This window comes from Palaemon carinicauda, chromosome 45 (genome assembly GCF_036898095.1).
Source record: "Palaemon carinicauda isolate YSFRI2023 chromosome 45, ASM3689809v2, whole genome shotgun sequence".
In the NCBI taxonomy this organism is placed as follows: domain Eukaryota; kingdom Metazoa; phylum Arthropoda; class Malacostraca; order Decapoda; family Palaemonidae; genus Palaemon; species Palaemon carinicauda.
Window position 1 is genome coordinate 20,689,582 of NC_090769.1, and position 23,881 is coordinate 20,713,462.

Sequence of the window (23,881 nt, forward strand, 5' to 3'; positions counted from 1 at the left end):
CCCCTATAGGAAACTAATAGACTAGAGAACAATTTCCTAATACTGTACTGTACTATAGTTTTTCTTTTATTAATATCATAAGGTTTAATGAATAAAGAGTCAAGTATTCAAATAAAAAAAACACGTTAGGTTTACACGATAATACTTACAGAATTACTGGGACCTGTCGACGAGGTTGCACAAGTCTCAGGTTCTGAACCATTGTGTGTTGGTGTTGTAGAAGGGTTTGTCGAGGTCATACTTTCCGACGATGGAGGTGGCATGGGAGAAGGCGCTTGTCTTTCTGTACCTCTGCTAGACGCATGTCCTTCAAACAAACTCTTGTCCATACTTAAAGTAGCTAAATGAGGAGCTAACCAGTGTCTACATACCTAGGGTAGTAAAAATATCAGCCATTAAACATTTTTTAGGGGTAATACTTTACAAAAGTAATAAATAAAAATGTAGAACACCAAAGTATACATAATTCAAATTTTTCAATAATTCATCCAGTTCCAACTACCTTCTTCTCACTACTAACTTTATCAAAAATGCTGAAACCAAACAACAGAAACATGAAAATCCCACGCATATTTGAACTAACCAAAAATATATTCAGCAAAGAGACTAAAAGTACTTGGATGTTGAAAAATAATAAAGGTTAATTCGCCTAATTAAGAGCCCTTACTCAAAACCACTCTTTTAGTTTTTTTTCCAATATTAAATATTATTCATATAAGAAAGGTTTGGCAGCAAATATCATAGGAAATGGTTCCTTGTTTAAACATAGCCTGTATGTTGAAACCTCCAATAGAAAACTCAAAATTGGAATTGCCTACTTATACTACGACAAAAATAATAACAACTCTTACTTGGGCATAAACTTTGAGCTTTGTGGACATATGCGTGTCGCCAAGGAGAGAAAACCAATCCTCCAGCGGCTCATTGGCAACTTTTGAAGCTGCTGTTTTACTTATCCTCATAATACCGTTTCTTAGCACTCTTTGAATAGGAGCGTGTCGGCCCAATTTACACAACTGTAGGAAAATAGATAAACATTAGCAAAAGTTTAGATGTGATGAGCTCATCTTTCGGGAAGACATTAGCACATTCAATAGGCTCCCATGGAAAAAATTTATTAATAGGCATCTTGAGAAGAAATGAAACTATTAACCCTTTTACCCCCAAAGGACGTACTGGTACGTTTCACAAAACTCATCCCTTTACCCCCATGGACATACCGGTATGTCCTTGCAAAAAACTGCTATTTACATTTGTTTTTTTTTTTTGCATATTTTTGATAATTTTTTGAGAAACTTCAGGCATCTTCCAAGAGAATGAGACCAACCTGACCTCTCTATGACGAAAATTAAGGCTGTTGGAGCAATTAAAAAAAAATATACCGCAAAACGTGCTTGAAGAAAAATAACCTCTGGGGGTTAAGGGTTGGAAAGTTCCAAATAGCCTGATGTAAAAGGGTTAAAAAGTTAAAAATATTACAGTTATAGCAAAATATACAAACGCCCAACATCAATAATAAATATTTATTATATGGCACTTCATTCACTTACTTCTTTACCCCTGAGGAATAAAATTACCTCATTATTGCTACTTAACAATTCATTATAACATTCTTCAGGTTTTAAAAGTTACATTAAAGAATCGTTTCTAGTTTATAAAATCAAATAATATATACTGTAACCAAATCTTCTCCAGTAGTAAAGAAACTGAAATATATTTTTCTTGATTACACGTGGCTCAACTCCACATACAACGGCCAATCAAAACTCCTCACACCAGGTGACTAATTCACTTTTAAAAGGTTAAAATTTCAAGCCACTTCATTGGTTATCATTGTCTGAAATCCCTAAACAAAATCAATTAAAGGCATCAAGAAAATAGGACTGGGTTCAAAATTACCTATTGGTAATATCCACAATTGGAAAACAATTTGCTATATATAGCCACATTTGACATAAAAGGGGCATCTCGATTTTGGATGACATTCCATAAAAAATAAACTTTCATTCCCTGATTTTCCCAGCACTCCTGACCACGGGTTATGTCATTTCAAATGTCTTACATACAAGCATATAAATGTAACTGCTGTATAATGGAAAAGATATACCTTCATTAGTTTTTTTATTTATTCTGTACTTTAACAACTACCTTTTCCTAACTTGGTAATTAGCCAACCCAATCTCAAGACCATCTATCTTTCTCACATTGCTAAAAAGTCTCTCTTTTTTAACACACACAAAGTTATCTTCTAAGCCCAATAGATATATTTTTAGCAATATTATTTACATGGTATTATTAAATAATAAACAGTAGATTGATAGTGGATTGATAAACTAAGAAAGTTTGCTTGTGTGGACTGGCATAGAAAGACCATAAACACGCAAGTGGAAGGGCACGTCTGAGGCCTTTGTCCTGCAGTGGACTAGTAATGGATTATGGTGATGATATATTAAAGTAATCCTTCTCTCCAATGAGTGTGCTCAAGCAATAATCATAATAATAATTACAGCAATAAACCAGTGTTGATGTTTTCACTACTTTCTGGCAAGATATGAATATTCTGAAAATTATTTGAGATTTAATTTTACTGCATTACACAAGATCAGGATTGCCATAAATTTTGAAAGAGGCATTTAATGATTTTCTAAAGTTCGCCATAATTCGCAAATATAAATAACTTATTACAGATTAAGTACAAAGATCATACAAATTCTACTTCAAGGAATTCACTTCTCTGATAAAGTAAAATATAATGCACCTTAGATGTATATCAGATACAGTTTTTGACATACAGTACTATCGAAAGAATGTCTGCCATAGATACTTATAGATAAGGAATTTTGCCAATTCTGCAGAATATGCTACCCAATGTGAAACAAAGAAATCAATATAGAAAAGATTACTGAAATTCTCAATTACCTCATATATAGACGACAACTCTTTGAAGAATGTGCGAACATGGGTTAGTATGAATTCGTTATCTGGAGCTACGACGACATACGCCACATTCCGCTGTTGAGAATAGGGTTCCAGTAGTAGTTTTTCCCAATGTCTAATTGACTGAGGTGCTATAGTCAGCCAGTCTCTATCGTGACCCGTTAACAACATGGGAATAGGAAGAGGCTCTGCCATGTCCTCCGTGCCACGGACAGCCATTCGATGAAACTGTCTCCAGGTGAGAGGACCATCAACACTGAACACAGGCTCCCAGTTCACTCTCCTCCCCTTCTTTTGTATTGCCTCCTGCAAATGAGGTTGAAGAGCTTTCATACACCGTACTATGTCTTTAGAACATGTTGGACCATCAAACTGGTAATAGCACCACTTGTGCATATATTGCTGTCTCATTGTAGGAGCAGCACTTTCACTATCACTAATGCTTGTCCCCCTTGACTGTTCCACAGCAATACATGCAATTTCATTTCCATCCTTATAATCTACCAAATTTAAGTGAAAATCTCGTCTGGTATTTTGGTACAGTGTTGTTGATCTATAAATAACACTACTAGGAGTACTTAACGTTACTAAGCACTGACTTTGCAATAACTGAAACATCGATTGAGGTACATCTAGAATACTGGTTTCACGTTCAGGATTGTCCGTATTTTTACTATCCATCAGCAAGAGTAGGGAGTGTTTCTTCCTTTCAGTTGCTAGAGCCTCATGGAGGCCAGTAAGATCCACTTCATCTTCATAGAATAGCCCAGCCTGAAAGGCGAGCCTTCTATTAACCACCGCTGAAAAACCACAATTACACTTGATACTTTCCTCCTCTACACTTAAATGTGTAGGTGGTAGATAGAGGGTACCGTCATTGCCACGGATGTTGCCTACATTTTTCGCACTATTATTACACACACACATCGTGCACGAGTCGAAGTTGTGGTCTCTAAATAAGTTAACACTAGAATCTTGTAATGAAATATTAACAATGAGGGAATTTGCTTCAGGTACTTGAGTGAGCCCTAAACTAGGAGGCTCCACTGACGGCAGTGTCTTACTGAGGTATGATGACTGATTGGATGCCGGTGAGGTCAGGTCATAGTTCATCGGTGGACCAGCTGAGGCTGGGCCCCCAACACTACCAGGACCACGCTGAGACCCTGGCCCACCTTCAGACACAGGCCCTCCTATACTAGAGGCCATGGGAGATATTGGGGACATACCAACCCTCTGACTATGACCAGCGGTGGTTGGGCCCATATGAATGTTGCTCATATGGTTCATGGCTGGAACAGATGCGTGAGTCTTGTCAGCAACGGAGTACTGCCAAGATGGCTTGTATGCCCAGTCTGATGGAAGAGTAACAATAGTTTTACACTCTTGACTTGGAAGGTTCGTGAGTGGAGCGTATTTTGAGGATCCAATGAACATACACACCGAAGGAGGACGATACACAGCTATTGTTTCTTTAGGCTCTTCTTTAACTATTATACCTGCCGGTTCGACTGTGTGCAAAGGGCGTAAGTCTTCTATTCGCTCCTGCTTAATACTGATTATCTGAGGTGTACTTTCCTCTAGGGCAGTATCATGATCAGGATTGTGTTCATGTGAGGGAGGTGTTGGAAACATTTTACTTAGTTCTACCAATCCATTATTTGCACTGGACTTATTATTACCACCACTACAGTTCTTATTATTACTCATTACACTTGCAGTATCTTCAGGGCCACCAATTGGCTTATTTGAACCTGGCGGTGTGTGGTCGGGGAATGTAGGCTGAAAAAGTAAGAATTTATTAGCTTGAGGATTTGAAAATACAAAATAACGAAACTGTCTAGTAACATATATGATGTCTTTTATTGCAAAAATTATCATCTCCAATAACTTCTCAACATAATTTCAATTACAGTATTGTACTTTGGCAAGGTATCTTATTGCTAAACTTCCCACATCCAATTTATTGTACTGTACGTATAAAATACCTCAAAAAAAGGCATATACAAGTCTGTGTATTGAAAGCTTAAAAAAATTAAATAAAAATGGCACGTAAATCTTCATTGAATAAGCAATAGGATCAAAAGGATTGAGGATTAACTTGCAGGCAAATGTATGGACAAAAAATATTAATACTTAGAATGTTGTAATCCTTTTTAATTGAATTAAAATAACGAAGAATCTTTTAAAGCAAACAAGGGCTTTTAATGAGTTACTACATACCAATTAATTTAGAGAGAAAATAATACCTATCAAATAATGTATAAGAATATGACATAATAGTTATGTTATTCTGCTTCCATGATATTCAGAGAACAAGAACACCTTTGAATTTCAAGTGTTTCACAAAATGTCTTTCTCAGCCTACAGAGTATCATCATCAAATCATAAGATAACCTATCCCATTTCTATTTATTCCAATTAGGTCAAGTTTAAACTGAGGAATAACTAAGAGGCAAATTATCCAAAGGGAAAGAATGAAAAAGATAAGAGGAATCACGATGCTGCAGAATACCTTTTGTAACAATTATTGAATCAGTAGAACTTCAAAAGTTCAAAGTTGGAGCAAATGCTTTTTTGTTGACCAAGCGGACATGAGTCTTTTTATAGTTTATTTATGACATGTTTTTGATGTTGTTAATATTTTATATATGACATGTCTGTTTTGACGTTGTTACTTATTTTAGAATGATTTATTTTTTATTTGTCCTCTTCATTTATTTATTTCCTTATTTCCTTTCCTCACTGTGCTATTTTTCCCTGTTGGAGCCCCTGGGCTTATAGCATCTTGCTTTTCCAACTAGGGTTGTAGCTTGGATAGTAATAATAATAATACTGCTTAAAGATCTTCAAAGGAATTCATCGTAGATATTTACCTGACCTACAAAGTGCCTTAAAAATTGAAATAATAATGGTAATCCCTATATTTTTTCCAAGGTTTCTCCAGCATGCTTCAAAAAGCACTGACAAGTAATCTAAATTCAACCACTTAATATTGAGATACCTCATAGGTATTTTTATTGATCAACATAGTATGTTTAATAAACTTGACATAATCTATGATAATTATAATTTTTTCTAACACTGGTCTATCAATAAACTACAGAAATGACCTGATATATAAAAATAAGCAAAACACCAAAGACAACCGTGCTTACGTCATCAGGGGAATCCGAGTCAAAGATGTTGTCTGGAACACCATCAAATGGCTGCACACCATCGTTAGTGTACATATAACCTGTCTTCTTTGGTTGTGAGAGGGAATGAAGATCATGAGAGGATCGCACACTTCCAGGAGTTTTGGCTTCCTCTTTATCTACGCCTTCTTTCCGTTTATATGTCTCCAGGGTTGCTCCAGATACCTCGTCTTCAAAGTCGTAGGGATCTGCCGGTCTCTTTATGCCACCAATTCGCTTGGGAGGCAAGCCATTCATTTCAGGAATCTATGAAGAAATTGACGTTTAGACATTATTAAACAGGTAACGTAATACACAATAAATTTTCATAACTAAATTTACATTGTACAGTATATCAAAAGATCTGAGTTTCAATATAATTTTTAAAATTTAGTTTAACCAGTCACAACTGAATTAACTTAACAAGTTTGTTTTCTGCAAGCAACTTACCTCATGACAGACTTCAGTCCTGTGAAGTTCCTTCATGTGCTCTTGAATGTGGGCCGGTCGATATGGAGGCCATAATGGTTCCTCTTTCTTTGGTTCTGCTGGCTTGAACTTCTTTACTGGGTGGTGTAACCTACAAAAAAAAAAAAAAAAAAAAGGCAGAACAGTTAAATATTTTTTTATCAAACCTGACTACTATTTATATGATGCCTATGAGTTAAGCATTCTCCTAGTATACCAGACATACAGTTGCATATTACATATTGCCTTAGTCATTTGTGGAAGGTTTAATTTTTATTTTATATACCAAGAACATTCTAGATTTTGTCCAACAAGATACTCATGGTACTGAAACACAAATACCACGGTACAGATACCAAACAATCATATAATTAGAGGCACTTTAACAAATTCTCTTCCCCAAGAGGGTTACTAACCATGCATTTAATTTTGTATAGTCATACAGGACGGAACTGGTCTTTTCAAACTCCAATAGCGAGTGGTAATCCTCACTAGGAAGGGATGGTCTCTTTAGGCCTCTCATAAGAATTCCACTACCTTCGTCATTGCTACCAGTGCCACCGCTATTGCTGCCCCCTCCACCGACACCAGTGCTGCTGCCGCTGCCATTTCCTCCAAGACTACAACTGTTTTCACTGGACTCTGCATCATTGCCTCTTTCCCCACCAGGAAATGGAGACATGCCCTGGAAATAAACAGTGATCATGAATGAATACGTTTAATGCTCAGAATCATTAAAATAGACTTCTTTTTTTTTCTGGAGAGAATGACTTCATTATAGTCCACTGCTGAAATTAGTTTGGATGACCTCCCTTCAGTACTTTTTCTACATCAACTGAAAACCGTAACACTTCAAAGAAGAAAACCAGCGATTAATGAAGTAATATTTCAATTTGAGAAAAACAAATCCTTTAGAGCAATAGGAACACACCAACTTACCTGGTTCATAGAAGACTCAGATTTGGGACCCATTAGATCAGATATGTTAGGTTTTACATCCATAGAATCTAATGCAGCCGGAGTTGAAGGGTCCCCAATTGACGTATTGGAAGGTGGTGGGTGGGGACTTAGTGTAGGCATGGTAGGATCTGTAAAAATCATTCCACTTTTATTTTCTCTAATCAAAATTTTAGTTTTGCTGACAATAGCATCACAGTGAATTCCAAAGTTTATACTCTTGGACTGAAGACAAAAACTTTCAAAATGCTTACTCTACAAACTTCAGTATACGGTAGATAAATTGATCTGACCAAGAGAATTCTATATATGTTGACCTTGTCAAAAGAAAATGAAGATTATTATAAAATAAACAGCACGTATTAGTATATCTGGAGATACTTTATCTGTTGAACAAAGTGCGTTAAAGAATGCACATACAATGGCAAAAGATGAAGCAAAGGTGGTGGACAGCCATTACTAGGTAGAAGGAAGGAAGTAAAACTTTTTTTAACTATGAAGGTATTAAAAAGACCAGTAGAAAAGAGTAACTTGAACCCAACTGAGGTGATGAAAGATCATCAAGCGTAAAGTCTATACTACACTCATGTACAGTATTTGCAAAGTAAAATAATGCTAAGAATCATAATCAGAGAGCTTTCGAGTGATCTAGAAGGTTAGGAGAACTAATGAGAACAGGTAGTACGACAAAGATTTACAAGGTCTTTTGGAATCCACAGAAGAATGGCACACCTGAAGACCTAGGTCTCATTCTACTCACCATGATGAGGCACAGAAGAGGGCTGTGAATGAGGGGTAGGAAGAGGTGATGGTGTGACTGAGGCAGGAGATTCGACAGAGGGGGGTGGACCATCTGTCACTCCTGTGCATCTTAAACTCGGTACACTACCTGGAGTCGCCACTCCACCACTTTTGTAACCACCAAATCCACCTGTTCCACTCCCACCACCAGGTGTTCCCACACCACCTAGCCTGCAACAGAAAAAGAACATTCATTTTTATTAAAAACAAAACTACGTAAACGCACTCCACTAATATGACAGTGATGTTATCTTCTCATTTGAAACTAAAGACATGTAGATGCAAGACTAGTTTATTACGTGACTACGACTACTCTTAAGAAAAAATATTTGCAAGCTACAAAATGCTTGAATGAGGATGACGAAAATGATGAAACACTATGCAGTAAACTGCAAAAAGCTAAAGAAGCAACCAACGACAGAATCAAAATTACAGTCATACACTGAATCCATCTACGCATAACAGTCATGCATTAATTGCATCTGAATAAAGATGCATATCAATCTAAAGTAAGATAATTTGGCTAAAACATATTTGACACATGATACATGCAAAATTAATATACTTCTAAGGCATTAAATTAATCTATGTCATGAATGAACTTCAGAATTTGATAAGGTAAATCTATATAATTTCAGACTGTAGATGACAGATGTTTAAACAAATTAAACATTTCCTCCCACCCTTTTTAACAAAGAATACTGTGTAGTATTAACCCACTAAAAGGGTGCTTTCTTGCGAGTAATTTCAACCTTTTTTTATTTCAAAATTACTTCTGAATAAATTGAACTAACGAATGAAAACCATTTGATGATTCCAAAGTTCCATAATAAGAGCTAAAAAATTATTGAAAATATTATACTTTAAAATGAAATTCCAATCAAAATGCCTAATAAATCATTGCGGAAATTGTTAAACAGTAAGGAGAGAAGTAACATTCATTCATAACTAGTAAGCTGATTATGGAAGATGATGATAAGGATGAGGAACCATGGCATTCACGCATGATAAAACGAAAAGAAACACTGTGAAAGATATCTATGTATTAAAACATAGTTATGGAAAAATGCTCAAAATTTAGCAATACATAAAACTTCTATGTTAAAATCTTCAGGAAAAAAAATTTGACTTTGAAAGCTACTGAACACTTTCTTCACTTTGAAAACAAACAAAAAAATAAGAGAAATGATTACTTGATTTTGCAAGGATTGTTTAATTATAAACAAATATGGTTGCCAGTGACCATATAAATAAAACTAAAAGCAACAGAGAAGTCACTTCAGTAAAATATGGAATTGAATAAATTTTAAGTAACAATCAATTGCTTTTTTGATATACAATGGAATGTTTAAAAACGTAAAATAAATAAGTATGAAGTTTTACAAGACGTGTTTTATGTCATGTCTATGTACCGCCTTTCCTACACTAACATGTAACTAAAAACAAAATACTATACCACATACAATCACAGGGTAATTTAAGAGAGGGCTAAGTAAACCTTACAATATGTGAATTTAGCCGGTGTGTGAAAGTATCTACGATATAAGCCTTGATAAAACTAGATGCGATATCGCCACAGCTCCAACCATGAATATAAAGTTATAACTTTTCAAAATCCTTAAAAATGTTGGGCTTCCTGACGATAAACAAATTGGGAGCTGATTTCTTAAAACAGATATATTTTGTGACCTTAAAAATATTACAAATAAAAAAGATAGTATGCTACGACTAAAGTTATCTTTATATATAAATATTTGTGAAGAGTACAATATATAGGTACTGTATCTTGGACAGACAAGATGGGAATTCGAAAAAATTTTTTTTTAGAAAATGTATCACTAACAATATGAACACAACTGATATTAATAAATGCATTTAGGAGTTTGCTCAATAATAGAAAATTTAAAAAAGTCTATCGCCACATCGTTCGTACAACAACTGTTAATAGTTGTGCAACCGAAGAAAGATAGTTATATTTTGTTACAATCTTTTGCTAACCTGATCGTCACCTAACACTTGGTTTAAAGCATGATCACAGCTTTCTGCTTAACAAATTTAGAAACGAACGGGTCACACCTCAGAAATGCAATACAACTATTAATGATAGATAAGGGAAGAAAATAAATTATAGGCTACTTCTAATGTATCGTGCAAATTCTACGAGATGAAAATCATTAATGAAAATGAATCCTGGTACTTTCTCTTACCTAGTGCTATTACTGTACATACAGTATATCTGCCAATAAAGAACCAACATTCAAAATATGGAACTTTTTTCACATAAAGTATGGTGCGTCTACTCCTCACGATAGAAAATGAAAGTAACGTAACATACATCAGGGCTACGATGATGGGAACTGTGGCTTCTTTTATGTGTATTTAGTTTTCTGTACTGTACGATGTACGTAAAATCACAAGGCAAACTGTATTACCACTAAAACTAATACAATGTACAGTGCAACCCAAATACTTGACAAACTTGGGTTAAGAGGAAACATAGACCTCACTGGGTAATATTCCAGAAAAACTATTATAAGAAACTGCAATCTTAATCATTAATGATAACTACACTACCTAAGTCCATAATATCCATCTGTCTTTGCCACATTACAACACTTTAGCAAATAACCTCAAAATTTTCTAAAGTGAATAAATTATCAGGAGAAAAAAATTGTCTACTACCAAATCCCCAGAACGTAATGTGTTAAAAGTATATATGCTATGTATGTTAAGTCATGTTTGTGGGCAGAATTATCAGTGGTACCTGGCAGAGGCCTGGATTAGTTCCGAATCGTCGATGGCTGCCACACCACAGTGGTCCAAGACTGCCTCATCATGGTCACTGGTGGGCAGAGGGGCTGGGGGGGACCGCTTGTGGAAGGGTGTACATCCAGTCCCGGAGCTGGCCCCCCGCTGTCGCCCGCCTCCGCCACCACTTCTCTCTCCCCGCCACTTACTGCTGCTACACCCTTTACTACTGACCCGACCCCTTCTGCACCTGCAAGGGTCAGTTTTACGTACACTCAAAACTGACACTGACCAAGGTCTTCCTTGGGTAAAACAAACTTCTCTTCCTAATAATTGTGTGTGAAAAGTGTGTATGCTTGTAACAATACAATTTCAATTCCTCAAATGCTTCTGGGCTGAGGTTTTAAGTACTGTAATATATCGTCACCCTCATAAACTAACTGCCTAAGTCATTTTCTCCACTTGTTGGGAAATCGAAAAAACCTTCTCATTTCATAATTCTTTATATCATTGTGTTGAGCTTCAATTAACAAATTCTAATTCACAAATTCTTCTGTTAAGAATTTGTGAATTGAAGCTCAAGACAATGATATAAAGAATTAGGAAATGAGGTTTTTTTTTTATTTCCCAACAAATGGAGAAAATGACTTAGGCAGTTAGTTTATGAAGGTGATGATATGTTGAATTTCACTTTCTGTATTCTGTTTTTTTTGCTTATGATAAAAGGGGAAAGTAAGTTGCCATAGCATTCCTCTGTATAGTCTAGAGAAGTTTCTCCTACGGGGGATGAAAACTAAAGTAATTCGCATCTCAACACATTTGGGCATCTATGAATAAAACAAAATAAAATACTGTAAAGAAGAACTAGAAAAGCTTTGTCAAGTCCTCACGAGTGTCCAATCGTTTTCCCAAGTACTTTAAAAAGGGCTACAAAATCTGTATAAAAAGCAAGCATGGATTTTAATTTTTCATTGATGCTTACATTTTAATTGCTAAATTGTATAATAAACTTTTTATATGATAAAAACTAAAATAAAAAACTAAGAATAAATTATTCAAGGACACTATGCTTTCCGAGACATCCGAGAGCTTTTGACAACCGAAAATAGAAAACATTTTTAAGAATAATTGCTGTTAAAATATATGGAGGACACCTTACTAATCAGCTAACTAAATTTAGAACTTTGGTCATACATTCCTCCAAAGAAAAACTGAAAAATAATTGTATTTGAACACGATAGCATTCTCGCTAAAACATTTAATTGAACACTTCATAGCATTCTCAATAACTATCAACAAATACCTATAGAGAGTCCTATATCCCTTGAATTCTCATGGAACTAAACTATACAAAAAATAGAGGAAAATCTCTTTGAAATCTTTGTACTGCGAATAATCAGGAATCTTAGTAATTCATTAGATTTCAAACGTTTCGTACATCCAAGTGAATAATCAAATTGACCAGCTATACTCCAAAAATATTGTCAGCTGGCAATGTTTGATATAAACATTTTCTTTTTCATGATCTAAATCTATTTCTTGACAGGAAATCAGTTTGAAAACATTGTACTGTAACTCCTCTTCCAAATATTGAACAGATGACAAAATGATGGTGAAACCCACCAAATTTTGTTATTTCTTCATAAAACTAATCTCCTCTACTGGTTGAAATAAAAGTTTACTTAAAAAGACTTGATCTCTTACTAGCAAGACTATAAAATTCACTTAATATCCTTTCTCACGGAGTAATAGGCTACGTACGGGAGGTCTAGAAGGTAAGGATTTCCTGGGTCACATATGGAGGAATAAAAGAGAAGACAGAAAGTGAAAGCAATCTTGCTTTCTTTACCAATGTAGTGCTTCCACTACCGTCATTGTATGTATTACTTAAATGTAATTGTTTTGTGCGTAGGCTTAGTGTCATTACTTGCTGAAATAGTTTAATGTGTTCTCGATAGCGGCATTACTATATCTTTTTAAATAAAAAAATTGAACTTATAGTAAAATTACAACATAAAAAAAACATCAAGAATAATATAACAAAACATTTTTACTATGTTTGCATGCATCATGCAAGTACAGTACAGTACCAGTATAAAAGAAAAAAATAAAAAGGTCATCAACAGTGATAATAATTATAACACCTATGACCAGACAAACTAGTTCATGCAAGAATAAGTAAACTGCATAACAAACCTTTCAATCTTTAAATATCGCTAAATAATTTGATTATAACATTCATAAAGTACAACAATAATTACTGTCCAATAATTTACGATACTGAATAAAAAAAAATAAACAAGTGTGTATCACACGAGTGCTTGTGCTGAGAAACGGGCAAAATTGAAAAAATTTCATTCATAACAATGCACTGAGGCTCTAATAAATCTTCAAAAATATCACAAAAAAAGGTAATTAGAAACATACTTGGAACAGGAGCAGCTAATTTTGGTTGCTGGATCTGAAAAGTCCCATTGCCCTGCTATCTCTGCCGGAGTTGCCGATGCGTCTGGCGTAAGACCTTCTTGTTGACCTGGGCACTGGACAACGTCCTGCCACACACGTTCACACATTCCTCGAGACCAACCTAATCCTCTGCCACCAGAACTTAAATATCCCGGGTCGAGTAATGTGTGAGTGGAGGCAGTGAAGGGCGAATTGTTGGTGGGAACTGGCGTCCCATCAACCTCACCACCGCTTTCATTGGCCAAACCTCCTTTTAGACCCCCAGGGGATGTAGGGTTGGGTTGATTTACAACTAGGGCTCCTGCATTGCCTCGACTGGCCATCAAATAGTCATCCATATCAGTGACCAGAACATAGCTTGTGGGATACCTCATTTTGTGACCGCCTGGAAAAGAAAAATTAATGCACAGATTCAGTCTCTAGCACCAAATCTTTAAATAAAGAAAATACTATACAGTATACTTAACCTAAAAAATCCTGACATAATATATACTTTCATCAATTTGGACTAAATCATTTTTCAATCTGAAACGTCATTTTTCTCCTCCATGCCCTGAAATATACATATTCAATTTGGTTAAATTAATAAAAAATTGATTTTACACAAACCATCATGCAAGCAATATTTCATTGAAGAGTTTGCTGGTTATCAAATCGGTCTATGATTAAATGCCAACAAAGAATAACTTATAATATTGTACAACAAATTAAAAACACCAAAGCGCTCCACAAGAATATTACCAACAGATTCCAAAAAGTCTTAACTGGAAAAGCATTCCAGCTGATAATATGTCAAAGAACACCTTTATGATTCTAGCAAAGTTAGACACACGTAGCACTTGAAGTTTTTAGCATCCAAATGATATATTCTGTTATCTTTACTTCATTACAACACATTAACCTTTATATAATAATTAGTGTTGTTTGCTCGTAAAGATCTGAACATTGTGTGCGGTTTTCAACTCTACTTTTTCATGTTTTGGGGTATTACTTTTTGTCTTGATTTACTTTAGGGTTGGTTCACTTGGTTTTTCAGCAAATGTTCGTAATTTCATTATTTGGGCTAAGGATTTACTTTGTTCCTTTTCATTATTTGGGCTAAGGATTTACTTTGTTCCTTTTCATTATTTGGGCTAAGGATTTACTTTGTTCCTTTTCATTATTTGGGCTAAGGATTTACTTTGTTCCTTTTCATTATTTGGGCTAAGGATTTACTTTGTTCCTTTTCATTATTTGGGCTAAGGATTTACTTTGTTCCTTTTCATTATTTGGGCTAAGGATTTACTTTGTTCCTTTTTTTCTTCCTGAGCCTGTTGCCTACATTTCCCTTCTTGTGGGTATACTGCTCATCAGGGAATTCTTTCCTTTGCTGTATCTAAGATCAGTGTGCCTTTTCATTATTTGAACTCTTCAAACGTGTTTGCCTAGCATTTCGCATGGCAAGAGATCGATCCCCGCCTAGGACCGTGAGTTTAAGCTGTTTACTGGGGAGGCTACTGCTGTGGTAGGGCTTCCCCGGCTGACGTTCTGGTGAGCATCTATTCTGATGGAACCGGAACTGAAACCAGTCACCTTAAACCTGTCACCTTTACAGTATTAGTTCCTTTATATCTTAGATAATAAGTCCCTCTAAATACTGTAGTAAAACATGAAGTCTTTATCAAGAAATAGAAATATCACAAATTATTAGTAATTTGAATTTTTCCTAATAGTCGGGGACACAAGGGTCGTATTGAGATAAGAGGAGCGTCGAGATGATATCACGACGCGACCAGAGAACTTACTGAAGCTTACGACCCGAGAGAGCATGCGGCCTACCTTGGTTTGCCCTCAGGGAACGTTTTCCTCCGCTAGGCCTACCATCATAGAAAATAGGAGTACTGTAGGGTAAACTACACAAAACTCTGGTCGTTTGAGAGGAGGTTCCAAGTTAACTCCTAAGAAAGTGTTTCGAGGTAAGTCTCTGTGTTGGAACAACATAACATTAAATAATGTACATATCAAAAATATAAAACTAACACTCACCTACAATAACCTCAACGGCAGCAGGAAGTGTAGACTCGCAGGATGGGGAGTCCGTGAGAAGGGCTTTGGTTTCAACAGGAAAGAACATTTTCCATTCATCTAAGAGTTTCTGGGTAGACGGTTCGGAGGCGCGGTAGCTTACACCAGTCAAAGTACCACTTAATCCATATGGACCTAATATCACTGTTGAGAAAAAATATTATCAAAACTCTTGAAAATGCTAACCTTCCCACAAAAAAAAAAAAAGAAAAAAAAAAGATAAATACAAAATTTGTGAAATTTGCTCCTGAATTCATCTGGTGCTACCAAGCCAAGAACTAGTAGACCACTTCTCACAGACAGACAGACAGACAGACAGAGAGAGAGAGAGAGAGAGAGAGAGAGGGGGGGGAGTTATAGTACAGTACAACATAACCATGATGTTTGTTATAACCCAAATCTAATGAAAGTGTACAAGGCCAATATAAGTACTGTCAAAGTTTCATATAATTCCTAACCTTTCCTAAAAATTTAGATTAATTTATGAACACAATAAATAAATTCCCTTAGAGCAAAATTTTCAATGCAAAACAAAATCAACATTGCAACTGTCAAGGCCAACCACCAAGCCATACATTATGGCATCTTGGAAAAAAACCATGAATATTTTTAGATTACTTACAAATTTCAACTAATATCAATATTAACCCTTTTACCCCCAGAGGACGTACTGTTACGTTTCACAAAACTCATCCCTTTACCCCCATGGACGTACCGGTACGTCCTTGCAAAAAAACTGCTATTTACATTTTTTTTTTTTTTGCATATTTTTGATAATTCTTTGAGAAAGTTCAGGCATTTTCCAAGAGAATGAGACCAACCTGACCTCTCTATGATGAAAATTAAGGCTGTTAGAGCAATTCAAATAAAATATACTGCAAAATGTGCTTGAAAAATAATAACCCCCTGGGGGTTAAGGGTTGGAAAGTTCCAAATCCCTGGGGTAAAAGTGTTGAACAAAATTGGACATCAAATGTTTAAAATATTGAAAAGAGAAACATACATAGAAAAAAAAACTTCATATCTTACCTGGTATGCCATGGTTTGTTTGCTGGGCGAGCAATAGGTGCTTTCGAGAGAGCTTCCGTACTGCGGGATGCTGACGAACGTCAACGCTGGCACAGACTCGGCTTTCCCCATGCACGAAAAATGACAGACTGAATGACAAGTGGGTACTGAAAATAGAATGAAATCATGAGTTATTAAATGATTCTTCCACCGCTAAATATACTCACAGTAAATGATAATAAATCATTGGATAAAATAAGTCTTCTATTAAAAAGCTTAAGTTCCTGGACCTTGACCAGTCTTGATTCTGGTCCCATATTTTACCAAATTATGGTCTTCAGTGTACAGTAGCACATACTATACCCTATTAATCTTACTTTCTATTTTATTGTTATAATTCTTACTTTCTACCTAGGAGCAAATACTGCATCAACTAATGTACCCTTTTCGTCATAAGATTTATGTAGCATATACCCTTTTCGTCATAAGATTTATGTAGCATATACCCTTTTCGTCATAAGATTTATGTAGCATATACCCTTTTCGTCATAAGATTTATGTAGCATATACCCTTTTCGTCATAAGATTTATGTAGCATATACCCTTTTCGTCACAAGATTTATGTAGCATATACCCTTTTCGTCACAAGATTTATGTAGCATATACCCTTTTCGTCACAAGATTTATGTAGCATATACCCTTTTCGTCACAAGATTTATGTAGCATATACCCTTTTCGTCATAAGATTTATGTAGCATATTTAATCATCATACATAAAATCACAAAAATACTTTCATGTAGTATTGCTTTCTTATAATCTAGGTCAAGTGTATTAATATGATCTGCAGTATCCAACAGTGGTCTTTCACAATCATCAGACCTAAGATTATAGACAAGATAAGTTATTTAGAACTAGTCACTGTTATGCCAAATCATTTGCTTAAAGCTCTTACCAATTCATCCGCACGATTTTGAATGAATCATGTAAACAGATAAAGCGAACTGTAAACAAGGACCTCTTTATTAATACTTGCTCGGCATGTCCAAATATTCAATGTAGTTCATCTTGTATTTAAGGTTATCAATTCATTCATATTCAAATAGACTAACTCCCACAAATCAATGACAAACTATTTCTGCTAATTTTAACTATTCAATGATTCCCTTTCGACAATTAAAAAGTCTGTGAATCACAACAAATATTCAATGTAGTTCATCTTGCATTTAATGTTATCAATCATTCATAATCAAATACTTTCTCCCACAAATCAATGACAAACTATTTCTGCTACTTTTAACTATTCAATGATTCCCTTTTGACAATTCAAAAGTCTGTGAATCACAAGTATACCATATCCTGTCAAAGATCTATAAATACCACGCAGTTTAATACAGTAATGGCTTTAACGTACTTTACTGTATGTATAACAATTTTACAAACTATCAACTAAATGCCTTTCACTTTGAGATACTTTTCAATTAACTAAATAAAAAGAAAAAGACTAATGGCAAGTCCCTATTAATAATATTATAGTATCAAATAATGTTAGTCCTTTAATGGAGGATTGATAAAATTTCAACACTTCCACTGTAAGGTTGAAATTATGTATGTACAGCATAATCAATAAAGCATTATCATCGGTATACTTCACTCTCCATTACATCGTCATGCATTGTGACATGCAAAATCATTGCCTTCTTCAATAACATCACTTAAACCATTTTCTTCAATTAATTAATTTTCTTCAGAAGTCCTTCCCATATATTATCCGTTAATGTCATGAATCAAGGTTGTTTTATAATTGTGGATGCTATCTCACAAATGCTCTGTTCCCTAAGTCCAATACGGATGCTGGACATTTGACAAATCTCTTCTACAACATCACAAGCTGGTTTATTTAATAACACAATACATCGTCATCCTCTTTCTTATCAACAAACCGTTCCATGTCGGTCTTTCCCTAGTGCGTTAGACATGTACTTTCAATCCACAGTATAATTAATAAACCTGAAAAAAAGTAATTCTAAAGAAGACACAGCTAAGAAAGGTTCTTTCCATGTTCCTACATCATCATTCGTCATTCATACCGCCTTGAATAATAAAAACCTAAAGGATATAAAATAAATGCTGAATCATTGTAGCTGTCACATTAATAAGCAGAATTTGCTCAATGCATAGACATTAATTTTACTGCCATGTCACCAAACCTTTGAAAAAGTGCTACTACAAACGGTGAATATCCCACAATCTATGATGTGTTAAAAATGAGAGAACTTGTATACATAAAACAAGTCTAAAATGATATTAAACACTAAAAATAAACACATGTACATGAAAGTATAAATAAACACCATCTAAAAAGTAATGGAAATCAGTTCTTAGATTTATTTAGAATCTGGAATCATAACACCCATAGTATGAAATCAAAACCATAAAATAAACAAATGAATGCCAAATTCAACAATGAGCTCGTCTCTTATCAAAATAGATAATTGTTCTACCAACGGGAAATACTTCTGAAATACGGGAATCGTCAGCAAGGATGGCAGTACGCAAACGCAAGCTCTACTACACGAACCATGAAAGTAAAGCATAATCATGAATCTATCTATTCCATACCACTCCACTAACTTTGGGAGGTAGCAGACATAAAGAACAAATTAATAAACCTGAAAAAAAGTAATTCCAAAGAAGACACAGCTAAGAAAGGTTCTTTCCATGTTCCTACATCATCATTCGTCATTCATACCGCCTTGAATAATAAAAACCTAAAGGATATAAAATAAATGCTGAATCATTGTAGCTGTCACATTAATAAGCAGAATTTGCTCAATGCATAGACATTAATTTTACTGCCATGTCACCAAACCTTTGAAAAAGTGCTACTACAAACGGTGAATATCCCACAATCTATGATGTGTTAAAAATGAGAGAACTTGTATACATAAAACAAGTCTAAAATGATATTAAACACTAAAAATAAACACATGTACATGAAAGTATAAATAAACACCATCTAAAAAGTAATGGAAATCAGTTCTTAGATTTATTTAGAATCTGGAATCATAACACCCATAGTATGAAATCAAAACCATAAAATAAACAAATGAATGCCAAATTCAACAATGAGCTCGTCTCTTATCAAAATAGATAATTGTTCTACCAACGGGAAATACTTCTGAAATACGGGAATCGTCAGCAAGGATGGCAGTACGCAAACGCAAGCTCTACTACACGAACCATGAAAGTAAAGCATAATCATGAATCTATCTATTCCATACCACTCCACTAACTTTGGGAGGTAGCAGACATAAAGAACAAATGGAGAATTTCTTCTCATCATTCCTCCCTGCCTGATGAGGTCACTCAGCCAAGTTTGGTTCTTACTGCTAGGGGGCCACAGCCCACACTCCCCCGTTATCCACCGCAAGTGAAGCTTCGTATGCTGAATACCCTACTACCACTACCTCAGCGGTCACCAAGATGAGACGAGATAGCACTCGGGAATACAAGAGATAATCTAGGAAGAAAACAGGGTATATATGCTGTACAGTACACAACTCGGTCTTACCTCCCATTGCCGGGAACTCCTTCAGGACCTTCATAAGGTTGTACAAACCACCGTCCGAGCCGTACAAAATCTCTGGTTAGGAGACATCTGAAAAGCAACATAACGTCGTAGAAACATAAAAATAGAAAATGATCACTCAAGGCAATAAATCATAGATTGATACTTAATGGTCCACTATAACATTTGAAAAAGAAAAATATTTTCACTAGAACAAATATTCGCCATGAACAATAACCAAAACAACTCTTATGCATCTAATTTAGACCAGATAAACAAATAAATATGCTTGAATATTACATTCTACAATGCTCTACATCATCTCGTCTTGAAACACGACTTAATAGTTGTCCAAATACGTAACCATACGTCAAAGCCAAAGAATCTCTTCATTATTACCTTTCAATAAGATTATGCAGAGCCTTGAAGAGAAGTGTTCGACACTCGTAAGACAATCCAGTCTCCCAATCCCAGGAACCTCTGATCTCCTCTGAAAATGGGAATATAGAATATGTTATTGTTATCATTAGTGTATTATTATCATCATTTTTATCTATAATTATTACTATTATCAGTATTATCAGTTTTATTACTACTGTATTATCATTATTATTACTGTATTATTATTACTATTATCATCATTATTATTATATAGACCCTAATAGGGCCTCATCAAGGAACAATAGCTCACCAAGTAAGGGAAATAAAAAATATATATAAACTACAATATTAACAAACAATTAAAGTATGTATCTTAAGAACAGTAATATCAAAATAGGTTTTTCATAAACAATAAAAAGAAATCGATTTCTGCCTGTTTAACATAAAATCCTTCAACTAAGACTAGAGTCCTCTGATGATTAATCAATCATAAGAAAACATCTTTCATTCTCAGACCCATTTGCACATCAAAAATTACATTCATTATTTATCACTTTCGAGTAGATGTACAGGTTCAATCTGTACTGTGATTACCACCTTTCTATTAACCCTTTTAACCCCAAAGGACGTACTGGTACATTTCACAAAATCCATCCCTTTACCCCCATAGACGTACCGGTACGTTCTTGCAAAAAAAATTTATAAATTTTTTTTTCTTCATATTTTTGATAATTTTTTGAGAAAATTCAGGCATTTTCCAAGAGAATGAGACCAACCTGACCTCTCTTGTGACAAAAATTAAGGCTGTTAGAGCAATTTAAAAAAATATTCTACATAATGTGCTGGGAAAAAAATTACCCCCTGGGGGTTAAGGGTTGGAAATTTCCAAAGAGCCTCGGGGTAAAAGGGTTAACTATACTTTAACAAATTGTTTTCCTTAACTAAATATCCGATTTCCTTATTCTAACAACAGCGAGCAGTCCTATATTCTTCAGCTATGGTAAGCAGCCCTTCCTAGGAGAAGGACACTCCAAAATCAAGCCATTTTTCTCTGGTCTTGGACTGTGCTATAGCCTCTGTGCCATAGTATTTCGCTGTCTTCGGTTAGAGTTCTCTTGCTTGAGGGTACACTTGGGCACACTATTCTATCTTATTTCACTTCCTCTTATTTCCTTGAAGTTTTAATATACATTTAAACTTGTTACTGTTCTTAAATATTTTATTTTAATTGTTAATTAATTCTCTTATTTTCATGTTCTTTCTTAACTGGGCTATTTTTTCCGTGCTGGGCCCCCTGGGCTTATAGCATTCTGCTTTTCCAACCAGGGTTGTAGCTTAGAAAGTAGTAGTAGTAGTGGTAATATGCATTCTTGGAATATTTCACTGCTGACCCAGTAGCCCAGTAAAGTGCCATAATCTTAGATGTATTCACATCCACAATATTATCTGCTTACAATGGATAACCAGAAAACCAAGTAGATCCCAACAGCAGATTGAACATTCTAACTCAAAAATTATGACCAGCCCTCTTCCATCCTTGCCAAATATCCAATCCATCCATATTATTATTATTATCATTATTATCATCATTATTATTATTATTTGCTTAGCTACAACCCTAGTTGGAAAAGCAGGATTCTATAAGCCGAAGTGCTCCAACAAGGAAAATAGCTCAGCGAGGAAGGGAAATTAGGAAATAAACTACAAGAGAAATAATGGGACAAAATATACATTAGGAACAGTAACATTAAAATATATCTATTGAAGAATCTATCCATGTCCACCCTTGACCCAATGACCTAACCATTTTAAAATAGAAAAGGTTCAATGTGTGAGATTATGTATACTAAACCATATAAAAACTTTAAAAATTTAAATGTCAGGATGCCAGAACACCTCAAATCAATCATTTATTATGAAAAAATAGATACTAGAGATGAGCTTCCACAGCTGGTTTTATCCTTAGATTAAGGTAATATAGAATAAATTTATCTCAATTAAAAAAAAATCATATATTTAGTTTCTTCCCCCAAGATCATTAACATCTGGTAGAAATTATTATTATTATTATTATTATTATTATTATTATTATATTTATATATATATATATATATATATATATATATATATATATATATATATATATATATATATATATATATATATATATATATATATATATATATATATATATAGCTGCTCTAAGCACTGCTTGCTTCCGGACAATACTGATAAACATGAGGGTTAATTCAGACTATGGTCACGTTCCAGTGTCTAGGGAAAAATATGAATATGAGGAAAAGGCATAAATGTATATGAATATTGTTCAGTGATACTAGGAAATATATTCACGCGATAAACATTACCATGTTATAGTACATACGGTATTGATTTTTTAACTATCATGACCCCGCCAGTGTAAAATTTTCATTTAAAATCATGTTAAATTCATGTAACAATATTTGACCGGACCGTGACTGGAGCGCCATAGTGTAAATCAACCCTTAGATTCCCCCACGTCATTATTTATGTATGAAGTTGCACCGAGCAAATACAATAAGAGGTTAAGACGGCCCAGACAAGACAAGGGCGAGTTTATAAGTTCTTCAAAATGGATGAGTAAGCTAAGAATGCGCGTAAGTGAGCAGTCAGGGAGTACGACACTCACAACCTCGACAACAATGTCTCCTCCTCCCTGTCCTCCTCACCACCAACCCCCCCCCCCTACCCCTATCTACCTCACGAGCCCTGCCTTCCTACATAGAAAATCCGGCAGTTATCGTTGTCAAATACGGATCACCATTATCAAGGTGCTTGGTGACGCGCACCATACTCTTATTAAGACATTTACCCTTAACTTCCCTTTTTCCCCGCCTACATAATTCGAGTAGCTCTCTAACAATGGATCATTCGCCAACAGGCGTCTTTATCGGGGTCGAGAAGTGGGGAGGGAGGGACGGGGGGGATAGCAAACGGCTCTGTGATTTAATCTCTGCTACAAGAACTATCTTCATGACCACCAACTCCCAAACGGAGATGATGATGATGATGATGATGATGCCACGGATATAGATGTCTTCCTTTTGCTTGCAATCGACCACCACCCCTTTCTGACTCTTCCCCTGCAAACCCGTCGTCTCTTCCTTCATCTCACGGGTGCTGGTGCTCCCTCCAATCATTATAACGGGGTTGGGGGGGTGATTGCGGCGTGGCCATCGCTCAAGCCCCGTTATAGCGGATGCCGAACGCGGCGATCCCGTTATTAAACCAGCCTCGGACCAATGCCATTACGTTAGTGCCTTCTGT

The 23,881-nt window shown here is 35.2% G+C and overlaps 1 protein-coding gene across 1 annotated transcript in view; it reads right to left on the reverse strand.

The window, feature by feature from the left end:
• Positions 1-23,754, reverse strand: part of skd (mediator complex subunit skuld) — a 43,206-nt gene extending 19,452 nt beyond the window's left edge. Inside the window, exons 1-15 of the mRNA XM_068367389.1 lie at positions 23,550-23,754; positions 20,594-20,684; positions 20,198-20,284; positions 16,647-16,792; positions 15,579-15,761; positions 13,515-13,938; positions 11,104-11,337; positions 8,299-8,510; positions 7,521-7,669; positions 6,998-7,266; positions 6,564-6,693; positions 6,096-6,380; positions 2,920-4,719; positions 852-1,016; positions 150-371 (exon numbers count right to left, since the gene is read on the reverse strand). Coding sequence (XP_068223490.1) covers positions 150-371; positions 852-1,016; positions 2,920-4,719; positions 6,096-6,380; positions 6,564-6,693; positions 6,998-7,266; positions 7,521-7,669; positions 8,299-8,510; positions 11,104-11,337; positions 13,515-13,938; positions 15,579-15,761; positions 16,647-16,792; positions 20,198-20,284; positions 20,594-20,684; positions 23,550-23,754 — 4,602 coding nt within the window. The remainder of the gene's footprint in view (positions 1-149; positions 372-851; positions 1,017-2,919; positions 4,720-6,095; positions 6,381-6,563; positions 6,694-6,997; positions 7,267-7,520; positions 7,670-8,298; positions 8,511-11,103; positions 11,338-13,514; positions 13,939-15,578; positions 15,762-16,646; positions 16,793-20,197; positions 20,285-20,593; positions 20,685-23,549) is intronic.
• Positions 23,755-23,881: the final 127 nt, after the last annotated feature.